Source organism: Molossus molossus, unplaced genomic scaffold (genome assembly GCF_014108415.1).
Source record: "Molossus molossus isolate mMolMol1 unplaced genomic scaffold, mMolMol1.p scaffold_m16_p_7, whole genome shotgun sequence".
NCBI classification, from domain to species: Eukaryota; Metazoa; Chordata; class Mammalia; order Chiroptera; family Molossidae; genus Molossus; species Molossus molossus.
The window spans coordinates 96,918,691-96,937,659 of record NW_023425401.1 but is presented as its reverse complement, the minus strand read 5'-3'; the positions used below and the strand labels follow the sequence as shown (position 1 = coordinate 96,937,659).

At 46.5% G+C, this 18,969-nt stretch overlaps 1 protein-coding gene across 1 annotated transcript in view; it reads right to left on the bottom strand.

Annotated features, from left to right (window-relative positions):
• Positions 1–4,851: 4,851 nt before the first annotated feature.
• LRGUK (leucine rich repeats and guanylate kinase domain containing) overlaps positions 4,852–18,969 on the bottom strand; it is a 111,749-nt gene continuing 97,631 nt past the window's right edge. The window contains exons 19-20 of the mRNA XM_036246338.1: positions 11,085–11,209; positions 4,852–4,991 (exon numbers count right to left, since the gene is read on the bottom strand). Coding sequence (XP_036102231.1) covers positions 4,852–4,991; positions 11,085–11,209 — 265 coding nt within the window. The remainder of the gene's footprint in view (positions 4,992–11,084; positions 11,210–18,969) is intronic.

Below are 18,969 nucleotides of genomic sequence, written 5' to 3'. Positions count from 1 at the left end.
CTCAAATTAAACACTACAATGAGTTTACATTAACAACCATTGGGTTGGCACTAAAATGCCTGCAATTCCGCTTGTTGGTGAAGATGTGGAAACATGGAAACTCACATGTTGGTGAGGGCATATTAGAGTAACCAGTGAAGCAACATCTGGTGAAGTTGACATCTGTATACCTAAAACACAGCAATTCAACTTCTAGACAAGAATATATTAGCTGCATCCTTTGTAATAGCAAACAAACAAACAAAAAACTGGAAACAAATTTAACATTCATCAACAGGAAAGTGAATAAATTATTGTATAGTCTTATACTGGAATATTATACAGCAAGGACAAATTAAAACTAAAACAACACAATCTACATGGATTAATCCCACAAACATAATGTTAAGAAAAAAGTTAATTGCTGAATATACACAGTAGAGAAAGTCCCCACTTGATGATTCAACTTACAATTTATCAATTTCATGACGGTGCCACAGTGATGTCCATTCAGTGGACACTGGCTGGGCTCAGTTATGATGTTCAGTAGGTTAGGGATATTAAAAGCATTTTCATCTTACAATATTTTCAACTTAAAATGGGTTTATCAGGATGTAACCCCATCATAAGTCAAGGAGCACCTTGTATAATGTGAAGTTTAAAATCATAGTGAATAAAAGTATATATTGCTTAGGAATAAAGACATATTCATAGAAGTCTTTATCAAAGTGAGGAAGGTATCCGCTAGTCCTACACTTTTGTCATGAATAGATGTTGGTCTTTGTCAAATGCTTTTTTCGCATCAGTTGATGTGATCGATTTTTCTTGGTTAGCCTATTATTGTGGTGGACAACGTTGGTTGATTTAAACATTTGAACCAACCTTGCATTCCTAGGCTAACCTCCACCTAGTCATGGTGTATAATTCATGTGTTGCTGAGTTTTGCTTGTATTTTGTTAAGGATTTTTTCATCTATATTCATGAATGATATTTCTCTGTAGTTTTCTTTCTTCAGACTGACTGTCTGATTTTGGTGTCAGGGTAATAGGGGTCTCCTGAAATAAGTTGGGAAGTATTCCTTGTCTTGCTATTTTCTGGAAGAGACTGCAGAGAACTGGAGTGAATTCTGTAAACATTTGGTAGAGTTCTCCAGTGAAAGCATCTGGGCCTGGAGATTTCTTTTTCATAATTCAATTATGAATTCTTTAATTCAATTTAATTCTTCAATTTCTTTAATATATTTATAAAGTTATTCAAATTACCTATCCGATAGTGGGTAAGTCATATGTGTTTCTGAGGAATTGGTCCATTTCATCTAAGTTGCTAAATTTATGTATGTCACGTTGTTTGTAGTATTCTCTCATCTTTTTTGACGTCTGCAGAGTCCGTAGTGTCATCCTTTGCTTCATTTCTAATATTGGTAATTGTGTCTTTTTTTCTCTCTTAGTTTCACCGAAGAGATGTTGTCAATTTTATTAATCTTTTCAAAGAACTAGCTTTTGGTTTTATCAATTATTCTCTAATATTTTTGTTTTTATTTTTACTTATTCTGCTAGTATTACTTCCTTCTGCTTGTTTTGGGTTTATCTTGCTCTTTTTCTAGATACTTGAGGTAGGAGCTGATAGATCTAGGATCCCTCTCTTCTAATGTATACATTTGGTGCCATCCATTTGCTTCTCAGCCTGGCTTTAGCTGCATCCCACAAATTCTGACATGGTGTATTTCCGTGTGTGGGGTGTGTGTTTTTGTTTGTTTGTTTAATTTGTTATATTCCTTTAGTTCCCTTGAGGATTCTTCATAGAGCCATGGATTACTTAGGAGAGTATTGTTTTGTTTACAGATGCTTAGAGATTTTCCTGTTATCTTTCCATTAACTTCTAGATTGATTTCACTGTGGTCAGGGAACAAACTTTGTATGATTTCAACTCTTTTAAATTTGTTAAGTTTTTTGTGTTTTGTTTTGTCTGAATGGCCCAGGATATGGTCTATCCTGATCAACGTTCCAGGAGAACTTGAAAAGGATGTTTACTGGGTGTCATTGGGTGGAACGCTCTATAAATGTCAATGAAATCCTACTGGCTGATGATGATGTAGCTCTCCCATATCCTGGCTGATTAGGACACGTAGGTGGGAAAGGTGGAAATGATCCTCTATTAATGCTGGGTGAGTGTGGAAGTTGAGAGTCCCCACTAGGCCACCACAGAGACCACCCTGGCTGGAGGGAAAGGGACACTCCTCACTGTTCCCCACACGGCCCCCAGCACTGCAAGGGGTCGGGTCAGTGGTGCAAGTCCTGGCCCTGCACAGCCCTTCCGCCGATGGGAAGGGGCGGGGGCGCCTCATACTGCCAGGTGGGGATGGAAGTCCAGGCCCGACGTGGCCTTCGAGGACCCTGTGGGAGGGACTTCTCGTTAGCAGTGAGTGGTTACAGCTCTGCTCTCCGTGGGAGTTTCTGTGCCGCTCTCCCGGAGGCAGGACGGAGGACGTTGCTACAGCCACCACGGTGCTTGCCCGAAGCAGTCCGTTCCTGTCTGAAGCTCCCTGGCCGCTGGCTGCCCCACCTCGTCCTGGAGCAGGCGACGGCCGGCTTTCTGCTGGACGCTGCTCTCTGCACTGCTGGTGTTGGGGTGGTGGCTCCTCCAGCACCCAGTTCAATGGCAGGCTTTCTGCTGGACGCTGCTCTCTACACTGCTGGTGTTGGGGTGGTGGCTCCTCCAGCACCCAGTTCAGGGTCCTCACGGCAAGAAGGAAAACCAGGGAACTCAGCCCCCTGCCGCCGCTCAGTCCTGGGGGCCCCAGCTGGTCTCTCTTCCCCCTTTCACCTCTCAGTCTTCGTGTGTTTGCTTTAGACCCAATTCTAGGATTTTAGTGGCACTTAGTGGGAGAAACGGGAAAGTGTGCCCCCTCACGTTGTCTGTAACTGTCATTTTCATACCTTCCCGTGCGCCTCAGTATTTCACAGTGACTTCGTAAAAGAGCAGATACTGCTGGGGAAACTTCAACAATTCTTTAAAATTTTGAGGGCACAGGGACCCACTGTCTGCCTGCCCACTTTTCCAGAGAGGACTGCCTCCCTTTACCTGCTCAGCCTTGCCTTCTTCCCCACATCCCCCACACCCGTTCCCTCCCACCAACCCGTCCCCTCACCCCCATTCCCTCCCCCCACCAACCCGTCCCCTCACCCCCATTCCCTCGTCCCCACACCCCCATTCCCTCCCACCAACCCCCCACCCCATTCCCTCCCCCCACCAACCCGTCCCCTCACCTCCATTCCCTCCCCCCACCAACCCGTCCCCTCACCCCCATTCCCTCGTCCCCACACCCCCGTTCCCTCCCACCAACCCCTTCCCTCGTCCCCCCACCAACCCATCCCCTCACCCCCATTCCCTCGTCCCCACACCCCCGTTCCCTCCCACCCCCATTCCCTCCCCCCAACCCCATCCCCTCACCCCCATTCCCTCGACCCCTCACCCCATTCCCTCCCATCAACCCCGTCCCCTCACCCCCATTCCCTTGCCCCCCCACCCCTGTTCCCTCCCACCAACCCGAGGAAGGACTCTGACCAGCTTCTGCTGAGCTCAGGGCGTGGTGGAAGACACCACTGCAAATCATGTTACATCCAAATCTGAGTCAGGGGAGAAGGAATTATTATTATTATTATTATTATTATTATTATTATTGTACGTGCCCCTAGCAGGAACTGAACCCAGGACTCTCTGGTCTGCAGGCCTACGCTTCAACTGCTGAGCCAAACCAGCCAGGGCGGGGAGAAGGAATTATTAAAGGGGGTTTTGATATGTTAAAAAGTGAAGTCATTAGAGGGTTTTGATATTTAAAGCATCTAACAATCGGTACAGTGCTGACAAGTCTCTGGTCCCCAGGAGTCCTCTGCACAGGGTCCCAGAGGGACCGGTCACCAGTCCAGGGGGATGTGTCCCAGTGCTCTGAACAACCAGGAGACGCTCACTGTGACGGATCAGCTGAACTCCAGCCTTACCCAGAACTACTCAACATTTTTTTTCTCTCCGCAAACAGCAAGTAGTGAAATCACAAAGGTGATAAAAGTTGTTTAAAACATTTCCAATGACTGGCAAGTATATAATCAGAGTCAGAAAAGGGTGAAATGAAAAAAAAAAAAAATCTGATGCTTTTTATTCCTTCATATTGCTAAAGCTAGTCAAGAACCATGAAAAGTTACAGTAATTAATTCCCTGTGAGAGATGCAGTTGGTAGGATGTTGGGCACAGCTAAATGGAACTCTCCAATCCTTCCATTACCAGAAGAATGAAATATTTCAGTTCCCTAGAGGACACACTAATGTTGTAAATGGACACTGAAATTTCAAGAGCACAATCCCAGCTGGATACATCCCAAAATCACAGGGGCCAATCAAGGGTGATGGAAGGAAACTTGACTTGGGGTGGTGATCACACAATACAGTGTTCAGGTGATGTGTTGTGGAACTATGCATCTGAAACCTGTCTGATTTTGTTAACCAGTGTCACCCCAATACAGTCAATAAAAAGGAAAAACAAACACAAAAAGGACACCCCAAAACAAAAGTCACTATGCACATAGCAACTCAGAGACCCTAGGGGATCTGCCACCTGTTATTCCAGAGCAGGAAACAGCTGAAAAATCATCAGTAGCTCTGGGAAAACTGAAATTACGTTTCTAAAAGCTAAGAATAACTTACATCAAAAAAGAAACACTATTCAGAGAATCACAAAAGAAACTGATTGAGAGAATTAAGGCATACAGAACATTCTTTTGTAGGTAATTGGCTGTGTGAGAAACAGCCAGGATCTGTGGCCGGTCAGACAGAGGATCTGGGCATGATCAGAGCCAGTTTTCCACGTTAAGATCAAAGGTCACGTACTATACTTGTGGCCCTGGGGGATTGGAGGAAGGATGGGTTTGGAGTTGGACCCTGGGCGAATGGTGACTAACGTCGTGTGTCGTCTGTGTTGGAGAGTCCCCTTTTCATACGGAAGTGGCGATTTGTGTAGTTCTGTAAAACATGAAGAGAAAAAGAGACAGTACATAGAGTTAACCCCTTGCCACACTAGACGAAGAAAATAAGCATGGCACGATGCTTCGGAATAATATTTAGAATTAGTCCATAACAAACTTGAAGGAATAAATGACATCCAAACAGGAAAAACAAGGGAATGAGTTGCAAGTATGTCACGTGCGAGGTGGGACAAACCTCGGGCTGTGCAGATTTGCACGAGGACCAGTCAGTTGCTACAGCACACAGTTCCCAGCTGCCCTTCCACTCTGCTCAGTGTTGCTGTTCCCCCTGCACCATATTCTTTCAGTCATGCGAAAGTAGACTTAGCACACATGCATGTACACACATGCACAGGCACACACATGGGCATGCACACACACACACACACATGGTCATGCACACTCACACATACATGCACACACACGGACATGTGCACACACATGCGCGCGCACACACACACACACCTTGTAGTCCTTCCTAGAGAAACCTCATCTAGTGCCCTCTAAGATTGCTCTGTTCATCAGAGATGAAGACACCAAGGATGGACCATGGGGCTAGGTTCCTTTGAGAACTGTTTTAAGCAAGAGGAGCTTAGCCTAGCTGGTGTGGCTCAGTGGTTGAGCGTCAACCCATGCACCAAGAGGTTGCCGGTTCAATTCCTGGTGAGGACACATGCCCAGGTTGTGGGTTAAATCCCTAGTGGGGGGCGTGCAGGAGGCGGCCAATCAATGTTCTCTCTCATTGAGGTTTCTTCTCTTTCTCCCCTCCCCCTTCCTTGTTCTCTAAAATCAACAAAGGGGGGGAGCCTGGATGATAGACATGGGAGGTTGATGTGCGGTGGCCACAGAGGAAGCTGAATTCTCACTGGGAGAACGCTGTGGAGCAGAGATCGAGAAAGCGAGGCAGAGGACTTGAGCGGGAGTGAGGAAAATGGAGGAGGCTCAATGCATTGGGCAAACCGAAGCAATCCAACATGTTAAAGGCACAAATGGTCCTTTTAAAGCAATCTTTAGATAAAATGACACATTCCTTGAGAGATAATATCATGTTAACGGAGGACCAAAAACAGAGAAAAGAAAAGAAAAAGCGCCTCCTTGTTTGCTTCTGTTTTTCACCATCAAGATATTTTTTGAACTAGAAAGGGTAGCCCAGCCGGGTGGCTCAGTGGTTGAGCGTCGACCCAGGTACTGAGAGGTCGCCAGTTCAGTTCTAGATCAGGACACATGCCCAGGCTGTGGGCCCAATCCCCAGTGGGGGCGTGCAGGAGGCGGTCAGTGGATGTTCTCTCTCATCGATGTTTCTCTCTCTCTCTCCCTCTCCCTTCCTCTCTCTCTCAAATCAATACAGGAAAAATAATTTAAACTAGAAAGGGTAACAAAAGCGTCTTTAGAGAAGAAAGGCCCTGAAGAAGGAAGAGGAGAGGAAAGACGGGCCTTCTTTCTCAATCACTCCACTTGTGCACCCTGGCAGGTTACATCCCGGGAAGTGGAAGTAACTTACAGAAGCAATTTCAGGGGGTCTGTTCTTTGAGAATTCATCGACAGAGAGAGAGTACTGGAGACAACATTGCCACTTTAAAAATGCAAATAACAATTTACCAACCAGTATACCTGACTCTAAACCTTAGCAAGCTTGAGTTTACTATATAAATGGTTTGTGTGTTTAGAAAATATTATAGTGAGAGACAGGGTTGAAAAGGATTTGTGAAGAAAAATGATTTCAGATTAACTTAATTTCCCTTTTACTATGGCAAGGGTCAAAACACTATAGCCCACAGGCTAAATGTGGCCTGCAGCCAGTTTTAGTAAACTGAGCATCATGGAGCCCAGCGCACGCCTGTTCATTTATATACTGTCCCCGCTGCGCTCACGCTACAATGGTAGGGTTCAGTCATTGCCGACGGTCCAGGAGACCCATGAAGCCAACAGCACTTACTGTCTGACCCTTTACAGAAAGCTCGCTGATCTCCGAGTTACTAAATACCACTGATAAAATGTGTCTTGATTTCGGCAAGGCACATAGCAAAGTCTCTCATGTAAGTGCAATAGAGAGATCGGAGTGGAAAATGAGACAGTCTAGGGACTTGGGCCTGGGAATGGAAAAAATAGCAGGTGGGCAGAAGCCAAATTAAGACCAGGTGGCCAGAAGGACAAGCTGAGTAAGAAAGTCACCACCCCTCCACTGCTTGCTAAAAAAAAAAAGCAGAATTTTATCTCCCTTCTAACCACTTGCTGTTCCTACCCTGACGTGGAAAATTTCACAAGCTTGCCATTTCCAAAAAGCACATCTTTTCATGCAAGTCCGCTCTGACCCCAGCTTATGAAAGCAGAGCCAATCCCTGGAGCCGGTTCAGGGGGCCTCGGTGCTGCCTCCCCTGTGCTCGAGCATAAACCTGATCAAATCTGTCTGGAAATCCCTCTGCGGTTTCCTCTCGCTTTCTACCATGGGAAACCCAAGAACCCCAGCGCCGCTAACAGAATACCAAGTAGACTTTCCCTGGGACTGAGTCTCTAGAGACTTGTCACAGGATGCTCTCGGCCAAGTCCTGGATCCTATTGTTTTCACATTCCTGTTTATTGATTTGAGGGGGTGTACACCCATTCGTTGTTCCACTTATTAATGCATTCACTGGGTGACTCTTATCTGTGCCCTGAGTGAGGATCGAACCTGCAGCCTTAGCATATTGGGATGATGCTCTAACCAACTGAGCTACCGGGCCAGGGCCACCGGCTCCTAGTGTTGACAAAGGCCTTTGGGGTATGCTTGCTGGCTTTGTAGAAATTTATAAATAGTAAATATGGAAGACGAATCAAGAGCCCAAATGATCTAATCAAGCTGGAATGTGGGGCTGAAATTAAAATGATAAAAAGATGATGCCTTGGCCGGTTGGCTCAGCGGTAAGAGCGTCGGCCTGTGGTCCAGAGAGACCCGGGTTCGGCTCCCGCTAAGGGCACGTACCTGGGTTGCAGTTTGTCCCCGGCCCTGGTTGGTCGTGCAGGAAGCAGGCCACTCGATGTGTCCCTTTCACGTCGATGTTTCTCTCTCTCTCTCTTCCTCTCTTTCCCTCCCACTCTATCTGAACAAAAAATGGAAAAATGTCCTCAGGTGAGGATAAAAAAAAAAAAAAAAGATGAACATAGAAGTTGCATTTACGTAAAAATAATTAAGTACAGATGTATTGTATGATAGAAACCTGGTTTGGCAGTTCACGTGAAAAAGATATGACTTGAACTGAGCCAGCAGGGTGATGCGATTGATCAGAGAGCCCCCAGGGAAGGACATCAGCTGGAGGGACCAGAAGCTCCAGCCCCCTCCCTCCCGAAGGAGACATTGAACAACATGAGACTAACTAAAAGAACTTGATAGGAACTCTGAACGTCAGCCAAAGGCCTACAGCAACCAAGTGAATGCCCAATCAAGAAAAAGCTGCATTAGAAAGGGTGTTTTACTTACCTTCGCCTCCCCCATCCCCTGGTGGGCTGAAGTACAGTTCAGAGGAACGGAGGCCTGGTCCCAGTTCCCTCCAGTGGACCCGAGAGTAGAGGAATATTCCCTCCCGTCTGGGGCTGCCTGATTGGTGTCTGTGTGGTTGAGCTGAGTTCAAAAGTGGTCCAGGCAGAATCTCAGCCTAGGGAGCCACAGGAAACAGCGGACAGGGCTCATGAAAACCACCAGGGGGCGACAGACCCCAAAGATGCCTGGGGCAAGAGATTACTAAATGATGAAGCTAATAGAACAGCTAAGGCTCCAAGAAAAAGCTGGAGTCTCTTAGGGAAATGAGGACATTTTTTAAAAGCACCTGGGTAGAGAGTGGGGGTGGGGTGGAAAGAGAAACTCAAAGAACTTATATACATGTAGGCATAACCAATGGACACAGACAACAATGTGGTGAGGGTGGGGGTGGGGAGTGAGGAGGGGGATGTCAATGGGGGGAAAAAGGAGGGACATCTGTAATACTTTCAACAATAAAGATATATCCACAAACAAACAAAGTGTCGTGCATACTGAGGAATTGGGGGGAGGCCCAGGGAAAGTGCACGTCCAGAAAAGGACAGACAAGACCCGAAGCCTTCATGCTGGGCTGACCCTGGCTCAGGCACGTGGCCCTCTAACTGGTCAAGTCTTCCCTTGCACACAGCCGGTCCACGGGCTTGGAGAAGAGGCTGCTTTTTCAAATGACCAACTTTCAACAGAAGATCACAAGACATACTAAGAACAAGGAAACACGGCCCATTCACAGGAACTGAGTAAGTCTCCAGAAACCATCATTGAAGAAAACCATCTAAATACAAGCTCTGCTGTGTGTACACAAATTTGCAATCATAACACCTAGTAGCTATCTAGCACTTTGCTTCCTATACCATAGGCACCTTGTCTGGTCCTATATTATTATATCATATGTTGCATTATAATATATATGTATTACAGTAATATACAAAATACAGGATATTACTGTGCTACTGTAGGGCAGATGTTATCATTCTCAGACATTAACTGATTTGCCCAACAGTAGACAGCCAGTCCATAGTCGAAATGGAGCTAGAACCCAAGTCTTCTGACTCCTAATCCAATCTTTCCCCTGTACCCTCCACAGGTAGCAGCCCCACTTTGTTCGGAAAGAGGGTACAGGCAGAGGAGAGAAGATGAGGTGAGAAAGGTCTAGACACACTGCCCAGTGGGAAGCCAGCACCATGATCGGTCCAGGGCCCCTGGGTCCCCTCAGGCGCTTGAATGGCAGGTCACAGTCTTTTTTTTTTTTAATATAATATTGTCTCCTCCCCCCCCCCCTTATTGATTTGAGAGAGAGAGAGAAAGATAGAAACATGGATGAGAGAGAACATTGATTGGCCGCCTCCTGCATGCCCCCCACTGGGGATCGGGCCCACAACCTGGGCATGTGCCCTGACCGGGAATCGAACTGGTGACCTCTTGGTGCAGGGGTCGACGCTCAACCACTGAGCCACACCGGCAGGACCAGGTCACAGTCTTAAGGAGTTCCTAGAATACTTCCCCTTCCTGTAAGATGATATAAAGCGCCTACTTGAGAATTTGGGATTATTTCCTGGAATTTTGGTCTTGGGCCTCTAATCCGTATTGCTTATCCCCTCCTTCAGGAGTAAAATCCCTGAAAAGACCTTATCTTGGCCAGCTCTCCTTCATAAAGCTACAGCGAGGAGTCTGCCTTTCAGTGGGTCAGGAGAGGGCGGTGTCAGGAGCCCCTTCCTCTGGAGGTGCCATCGTGTGTCCCGGCCACCTCACGAGTCTGTATTCTGTGTCTGGTTCCCCTGGTCGCCTGAGCAGACGGGATCCTCACCGCCTCTCCTGTGCTCAGGCAGAACATCCCGCCCCCACCTCGGGATACTAATGGGGGCTCCTTCGGCCTCTGGGTCCCAGGGAATCCCCCCAATCTGCGCCTTCCCCAGTGACTGCTCGCGGAGCCCCAGCTCCTGTCCCAGCAGGGTCACTGTCTCCTTTGCCCACTTTCCCTCCAGCCCTTCCATCTCCCCACACGGCTCAAGGTCTTGACGCGCTGTCATTTATGAACATTGCCGCTGGGCCCAGAGACAAAGATGCAATGACCGCCTGTCTGTGCATTCACATGTGTTTTGGGGAGCAATGGGCCAAAAGGGGGTGCAGGTGATGGGGAGGGCTGGGCCAGATCCTTCAAATCTAAAGCCATCAGGATTCTCCCAGAGCAAGATTGGCCAGCAACCGGAAACCATCCATGTTTCTCTTCACCTTCACTCAGAGGAGCCCAGCTTGTCGGAGGAGGAGCCCGAGTCGTCTGTCCTCTAGAGAGCGTGCGCCCCTGGCCCTAGAAGACCCCGCAGGGAGTGGGGTCAGGTGGGCAGAGCAGCAGCATTCACACTAAGTAGCTATGTGACCTCGGGCACGTTCCTGACCTTTCCGAACTTGCTTTCTCATCTATGACAATGAGAGACAAATAACCTACCCTACCTGCAAGGAGAGATTCTGAATTAAAGCACTCATTTAGTTTAAAAAACCTGTAATAGTCAGAACAAGAGGAAGAAATACACATAATTATAATATGACGATTTATATGAGAACCAGATGTGAAACGACTCATACCTTTCATGGACGGACACCTGTTGCCATCACTTATTTCTGATTCTGATGTCTCAACAGGCAATTCTTTCAACCACGGACAGGACTGGAACAAGGAAGAGTGTTTTATGGTAGCATGGGAATCCTGGCTGGAAACCAAAAATGAATGATATCGGTTAGATGGAAAACTACTAACGGCCACGCAACCTACGCCAATGACTTCACTGGGTTACTTTTGCCAAGTCCTGCCAGTAGTCTGCGCGCAAGACCCTGGTAGGCTCAAGTTTTCTGGCACCTGTAGCAAGACCTAGACAGTACTGTACATATCAGCATGGACGTCTCATCCGCGGCACAAAACATAACTGAAGACATGCGAAGGGCCAGGCATGGTGATGGGGGCTGCGGAATAACACACAGGGGGCAAGGCACTGTCCTCATTTCTAGGGCTGCGGAATCAAGTGCCATTTGTACACAGTGGTCCCTGCTATTTCAAGGAGAGAGAAGATGAAAGCATGTCAGGGGGCCTGATCCGGACCACACATTGAGGATCTCTAATGCTAGTTTGGGGACTCTGATTTCAGCCGGGAGTCTGAAGTTCCTGTGGGGGGTAGTGCACCCCCCGACCAGGCTGCTGTCCTCTGGAGCTCTTCCCGCAGAGGACACTGTGAGTCGCTGAGCTTCGTCCGCAGGAAGGCTGAGCACCACATCTTGTGTTTATTAATTAGCTTGTCTCCCACGTTTTGTGAACTGTTTATGTCTTTTCCTCATTTATCCTGTGAGGACGGTCGTGTTCTCCACATCAGTGTGTGAAATCTTTATGTACTGAATGTCAACTCTTTTGTTGTGTTTTGAAGAACATGCTGTTTTTTTTTTTCATTTTATTTTGAACCTAGAGACACTCAAATGTTTATATCAAAATATAGTCATCTTTTCTTCTGTGACTTTTCTCATTTCTCCAAAAACATTTCATTAACACTTTAATCAACCTATCATACGAATGTAGTTAAAACAAAGTCACATTATACAGAAGGGCTTATAATAAAAAGCAATAATCACCCCAATTTCACTCTCCTGAGAGCCAGTCATTTTTAAAAAAATTATTTGTATTAATTTATTTTTGTTACAGATGTTTCTCCTTTCCCCCCATTGACACCCTCCTTCCAATCCCCCCACCCCACCCCGTCCTCAGCATTGTTGTCTAAGTCCACTGGTTACACATACATGCATATCAGTTCTGTGGTTTATCTTCCCCCGCCCCGACCCCTCTTCTGAGGATTGTCAGTCTGTACCCTACTTCTATGTCTCTGGGTCTATTTTGTTCATCAGTTTGTTTTGTTCATTATGTTCCAGAAATAAGTGAGATCATATGATATTTGTCTTTCTCTGACTGACTTGTTTCGCTTAGGATAACACTCTCCAGGTCCCTCCATGTCGTCTTAAAGGATGAGAGACCTTTCTTTCTTACGGCTGCATAGTACTCCATTGTGTAAATGTACCACAGCTTTTTTTATCTACTCATCTATTGATGGACACTTGGGCTGTTTCCAGATATTAGTGATTGTAAACAGTGCTGCCATGAACATAGGAATACACATATTCTTTCTGGTTGGTGTTTCAGGCTCCTTAGGTTATATTCCTAGAAGTAGGGTCACTGGGTCAAATGAGTCAGTCATTTTTAACCACATCGGTTTTCGATGTCCTGACAGCAATCTTCTGATTTCTAAATGATATGCTACTGACATTTATTGATGTATCAGCTTTAGACACATCTTTGGTAGATATGGGTTTCTGCCACGACTGGGAAGGATTTAGCTCATTTAATAACTTCCCCGACTTTTCCTCCCCGTGAACAGTTCTCCACTCTTTTCATTCCTCCCTCTGTCAGTCTTCATCTTCGTTCATCGTATTTAAATTCTCCATTTCTCATTCCGTCTGCAGCAGATTATACAGATTGACTTTCCACCTCCACCTCCTAAACCTTGTCCCTAGAGCTAGCTCTACTTTTCACTGTCAGTGTGGATTATACTACGTTTTGACCTCATAGTTATGCCTTTTCATGATTTAGCCAACAATGAATATCAAATGTTGAAAATGAATAGATAATTGTTTACTGCAGAGACTGGTAGCCGGCTGTGATTATTCTTTCTTCTCCATAGTTCCATGTAATGATCCCCATCTCTGAAAAAAAGTGTTTCAAGGATCAAGTTCAAGTTGACCTCCACTTGTTCACACTCCACGTGTAAGTTCAAGTCTGGCAGTAGCAAAGGCTGATGCAAATGCAGTCTGTTCAAGATAAAGCCTGTCATTTGAACGAGGGTGTCTGTGTCAGCCAGGGTGACGTTGCGACTGCAGCTGAGAGGAAAAGGCAGAAGCACGTCTTTTTTTCTTTTTTATCTTTATTGTTGAATGTATTACAGATGTTCTTCATTTTCCCCCCATTGACCCCCTCCTCCCCACTCCCGTCCCGCTCCTGCTTTTCCCACACTGTTGTCTGTGTCCATTGGTTATGCTATAAGTTCTTTGGTTTATTTCTTCCCACCCCCCAACTCCCTTTCCTTTGAGGTTTGTCAGTCTAGCAACCAATTTGTACTTCTTAATCCTTCACCTTTTCCCCCCATTTCCCCAACCCCCCACCAATCTGGCAACCAACAACATGTTCTCTGTATGTATGAGAATGTTTCTGTTCTACCTGTTCATTTTGTTTGTAGATTCCATTGTTGATAGATATGTATTCATTGCCATTTTGTTTGTTCATATATTTTATCTTTTTCTTCGAAAAGACCCTTCAACATTTCATATAATAACAGTGGTGGTGATGAACTCCTTTAACTTTTACTTGTCTGGGAAAGTCTTTACATGGCCATCGATTCTAAATAACAGCTTTGCAGGATAGAGTAATCTTGGTTGTAGGTTCTTGCTTTTCATCACTCTGAATATTTCTTGCCACTCCCTTCTGACCTGCAAAGTTTCTTTTGAGAAATCAGCTGACAGTCTTATGGGAACTCCCTTTAGGTAACTAACTGCTTTTCTCTTGCTGCTTTTAAGATTCTCTTTTTGTCTTGATGATGTGTCTTGGTGTGGGCCTCTTGGGGTTCATCTTGTTTGGGACTCTCTGTGCTTCCTGGACTTGTATGTCTGTTTCCTTCACCAAGTTAGGGAAGTTTTCTGCCATTATTGTTTCAAATAGGTTTTCGATTTCTTGTTCTCTCTCTTCTCCTTCTGGCACCCCCCAAGATGCCAATGTTGGCACGCTTGAAGTTGTCCCAAAGGCTCCTTACACTCTCCTCATTTTTTTGGATTCTTTTTTCTTTTCGCTGATCTCATTGGGTGTTTTTTGCTTCCTTAGATTCCAAATTGATGGTTGCTTCTTGGCTTTACCTATTCTACTATTGAATCTGCGTAAATTATTCTTTATTTCAGTTAGTGCCTCCTTCATTTCTGACTGTGCATCCTTCATTTCTGACTGGTCCTTTTTTATGCTCTTGAGGCCCTCACCAATTTTGCTGAGGTTCTCACTAAGTTCATTGAGCATCCTTATAAGCAGTATTTTGAACTCAGCATCTGTTAGGTTGCTTATCTCCATTTCCCTTAGTTCTTTTCCTGGACATTTTTTACTGTACTTTCATCTGGGACCTGTTTCTTTGTCTCCTCATTTTGGCTGCCTCCCTGTGTTTGTTTCTATGTATTACTTAAGGAGAGGTATGGAGCTATCTGAGACCAGATGCTGCTTGTTTGAAAGAATTTAGGAAAAACCTGAAGCAGGATCCAAGACAGGCCAATCCTATGGTTAAGCAAGTGGCAACAGCTTGGGGGGGCCTGAAAGTTGGGTGGGGCGGGGCCTCAGGGAGTCAGCAGGGTGGGGCTACCAGTGTGAGCCAGGTTGCTGGAGGCCCAGATATGGCGACTGTCTGCTGCCCCAGGGAAGGGCTCACCAAAGGAACAGAGGCCTCTGACAGCACGTTTGTCCCGGAGAAAGTCCCCTCTCCAGCCCTGGCTCCAGTGCCAAACAGCTCAGTTCTTCCCTGTATGTCTCTGGTGCCCCTCGAGCTGCCTCCCTCCAAGCTCAGAGGGAGAGAGTCCGATAAGTCCGTGCGCGGGCCCTTTAAGGAGCTGCCTGGGGCTCCAGCCGCCTCAGCCTCCCTGAGCCTCAGTTCCTGCTGTTTTTCCAGCCAGAAGTGATGGGGATTCTCTTCCTGGCACTGGAACCCTGAGCGGGGTGCCTGGTGTGGGACGGGGACCCCTCAGTCCTCAGGAAGGGCCTTCCCAGCCGAGGTGTCCCTCCTGATTTTTATCCGCCACACGTGGGTGTGGGACCAGCCCGTCCCCTCCGCCCTCCTACCAGTCTGGATGTGGCTGCTGCTTTAATTCCGTAGTTGTAGGACTTCATTCAGCTTGATTTCAGGTGGTTCTGAATGATGGTTGTTCTGTAGTGTAGCTGTAACTGTGATGTGGTTGTGGGAGGACAGACACCGCGTTACCTACCCGCCATCCTGACTGGAAGTCTCAGAAGCAAATCTTAATGTGGTGTCTTGGGGCCTCAGGGGCGTTATCGCTGCAAGCACAGTCCAGTTAGCTGTCTGGCCTGTCCTTGACCCGGGGGAAATGTAGCGTGTGACATGTGCACACTGAGGGTGACGCGCCCAATGGGGCCCAAGCACACTGGTCGTGTCTGAATGGCAAGCGGAGGCTGCAGCACTGAGATGGTTCACGGCTGGAGTCCAGGACCAGCGCCCACCTAGCTGAGCACGGACACCGGCCCTGCTGGCCCCCAGCTTCCTGTCAGCTATAGCAAGGGGAGGATGGCACCAAGATTCCCATCCAGGGATGGACAGGTGCCATCTTGTTCTACACTGGGACAACCTCCCTGCACCTAGGGGTTCTGCTTAGAAAGTTTGCCTGGATAGAGAAGTCGAATGGCTTGCTTGATGGAGGGGGTCGCTCTTGGACTGAGTTCTTGGGTCCGTCTTCTTTTCGCTAGACAACAGCCTTTGGAACCTCTCACAGAATGGCAGCCCCCTTCAGGTAGGACACCATCTCCTAGAAGACTTTGTTCCCACGGAGAGTTACTGAGCTTGTCCAGGACTGCCCACACCTGGATTTTCCCGTGACTGAACAACTCTCCTGTACCCCTGGCAGTGGAAACTGCCATTATTAACTCATCCAGGGTCTTCTCCCTAGAAGTATAAGTAGACTGAGTCTTTCCCCCTAAACACAGTCTTAGATGCATTTACGTTATAGGTGCTGGATCTTTTATTCCAACCCACAAAGGTAGTCTTCCCTTTTTGATGAACAACACAATAATCCATAGATTTTATGGCCAAATCTCTAGTGATATAAATGCAGTATGTTGAGGGGGACACAGAAAAAACATAGCAAAAAAACCCCACAAAACAACTCAGTGGATTTCTATTAATACATATGGTATTCGTTTTCTAAGATTGCCATAACAAAGTACTGTAAGTGGAGTGGTTGAAATTTATTGTCTCCGTTCTGGGGTCTGACAGTCTGGGATCAGTGTCAGTAGGGCTGCTTCTTTCTGAGGGCTGTGATGGGGAGTCTGTTGCAGCTCTCTCCCCAGCTTCTGGTAGTTTCCTGCGACCTTCAACGCTCCTTGGCTTCTGCATCACCCCTAGCTCTCTCCCTGTGCATACGTGTCTGTATCCAAATTTCCCCATTGTATATGGACACCGATCATATTAAATCAGGTGTTCCCCTACTCCAGTATGACCTCATCCTAACTAACCACACCTGCAATGATCCTATTTCCAAATAAGGCCACATTCTTAGGTACTGGAGGTTAGAACCCCAACATGTGAATTTTGGAGAAACACAATTCAACCTGTAACACACATGTCTTGTGTCTTATTTTTGGAAAAGAATACCTCTTCCTTTAAAACACATACCAAGAAAGAATCACAGAATAAGCCTGCCTTTCAATAATTACTTTTTCTTTGGATTGGAGAAAGTATTACATGAAAATGCTTTCAAAGAAAGTCAGAAGTCAAAGGTGGTGGAGTTGAAAGACACATTACCACCGCATGGGCAGGGTCAGACTTGAGTGACAGGTCCGCCCCACCCTTTCCACCGTGGAAACATGACGTATAGCCCACTGCAGCCCATTGGGCATTCTTGTTTTCCTTCTGTTGTGGACCGAATGTCGTGTTTCCTCCCCCAAACCCATATGTTGAAATCCTAACCCCCGATGTGACAGGTAAGAAGGTGGGGCCTTTGGGAGGTGACTAGGTCAGGAGGTGAAGCCCTCATGGATAGGATTAGTGCCCTTAAAAGAAGACACACAAGGCAGCTTGCTTCCTTCTCTTGTTTTCCCACCACGTGGGGACACAGCCATCTGCAGACCAGAACCTGACATGCCGACACCGATGTCAGACTTCTCAGCCTCCAGAGCCGTCAGAAATAACTGTTCGTTACGCCTCTCCACCTACGGTAATTCGTTACGGCAGCCATAACGAAGACATCCCCTTCCCCACTGTATTCCCACCCACCCACCTTACTAAACTGTACTAAAGGTTCAGAGCTTAAATAAATCCTCAGAGACCCGCAGTTTCAGCACTGGCACAGAGAGCTAATTAGCCCGTCATAAGGCCCTAGTCTCTTGTATCTAGTGCAATGTGCAGGCTGGGGCGGACCATTTAGAAGTGACAGTTGTTTTTCATCATCACATTACTGAGGGAAACCCAAAGTGTTACAACAGTAAAAGGCAGAAACGAAGGACAGCATTCCTCGTTTTCAAATGGCCGTTCCCCTTCTGACGCATCGCCACCATCAAAATACCCCTTTGGTGTGGCTTTTGGCATCACTTTTTAAATTTAGATCACTACTTTGAAAATTATGAAATGCTAATTGTTGAAAACAAAGAACAAAGAACTTTTCGATTGGCAATAATCCCATCACTGAAGGACAGTAACTGGTAACATTTTGGTGTTATTTCTCTCCGGCGCTATTTTTTTCTATCCATACACAGACATATTTTTAGACCTACTTTATGCAGGAGATACATTTGCATCTGACTTTTAACACTTATCTTTATATTATAGGCACTGATTTGCATTTCACTCTTTATAATTTATCTAAACATTTTAACACATACAGAGTGCTCTGAGAAACCTAATTGTGTCTAACGGGCAGATTTTTCCCATTTTTTTTGAATAGTTCATCAAATTCTCACAAAATTTTAATAGTTTTTCAGGATATGTAAAAATAAAAAATATATATATATCCTGTGTAGACAATTTAGAAGTTACAAAAAAGAGATAAAGAGAAAATAAAAATGACTACAAATCTAGAGTAGCCACTGTTAATCTCCTAGTGTCCTTCCTCCCAGTCACGCTTCTTGTCTAGTGTGTCACTCTGCACTCAGACACGCCAGAGAGACTGCCAAAGCCACGGACGCCTTCCACGGACTCTCCCCTCGGCCCCTCCACTGCTGTGCTGCAGGTGACGGCACAGAGGGTGGGGGCCTGACACGGGGGCCATCGATCTCCAAACCAGCCCGCTACCTACCAGGGCCCTGGCTAGAGATCTCCACCCAACAGTGACACCCACAGTAGATGGTGATAGACTCAAGCAGCCAGACCTTGGCTCGGGAGGTCTGGATTCAAGTCCCGGGGAGAGACCAGCTGCGGCAGGTCCAGCTGGACAGAGACCGAGTGCAGGAGAACACCCACAAAGGCCGAGCCCTAGCAGAGGGTCTGCTGTGGTCTGTGTGGAGTCCTCAACCTAGACACAGTCAGGCTGTGAACCACGCTTGGGCATGTTAAGCATTGGAACCGTGAAATGACATTTTGTATTGGACATCAGCTGGTAAACATTTTGAAATATAGCATCGTGCTAATCAGAGATGTTGACTGCAAATCACAGACACCAACTCTGGCTAACTTGAATACTGAAA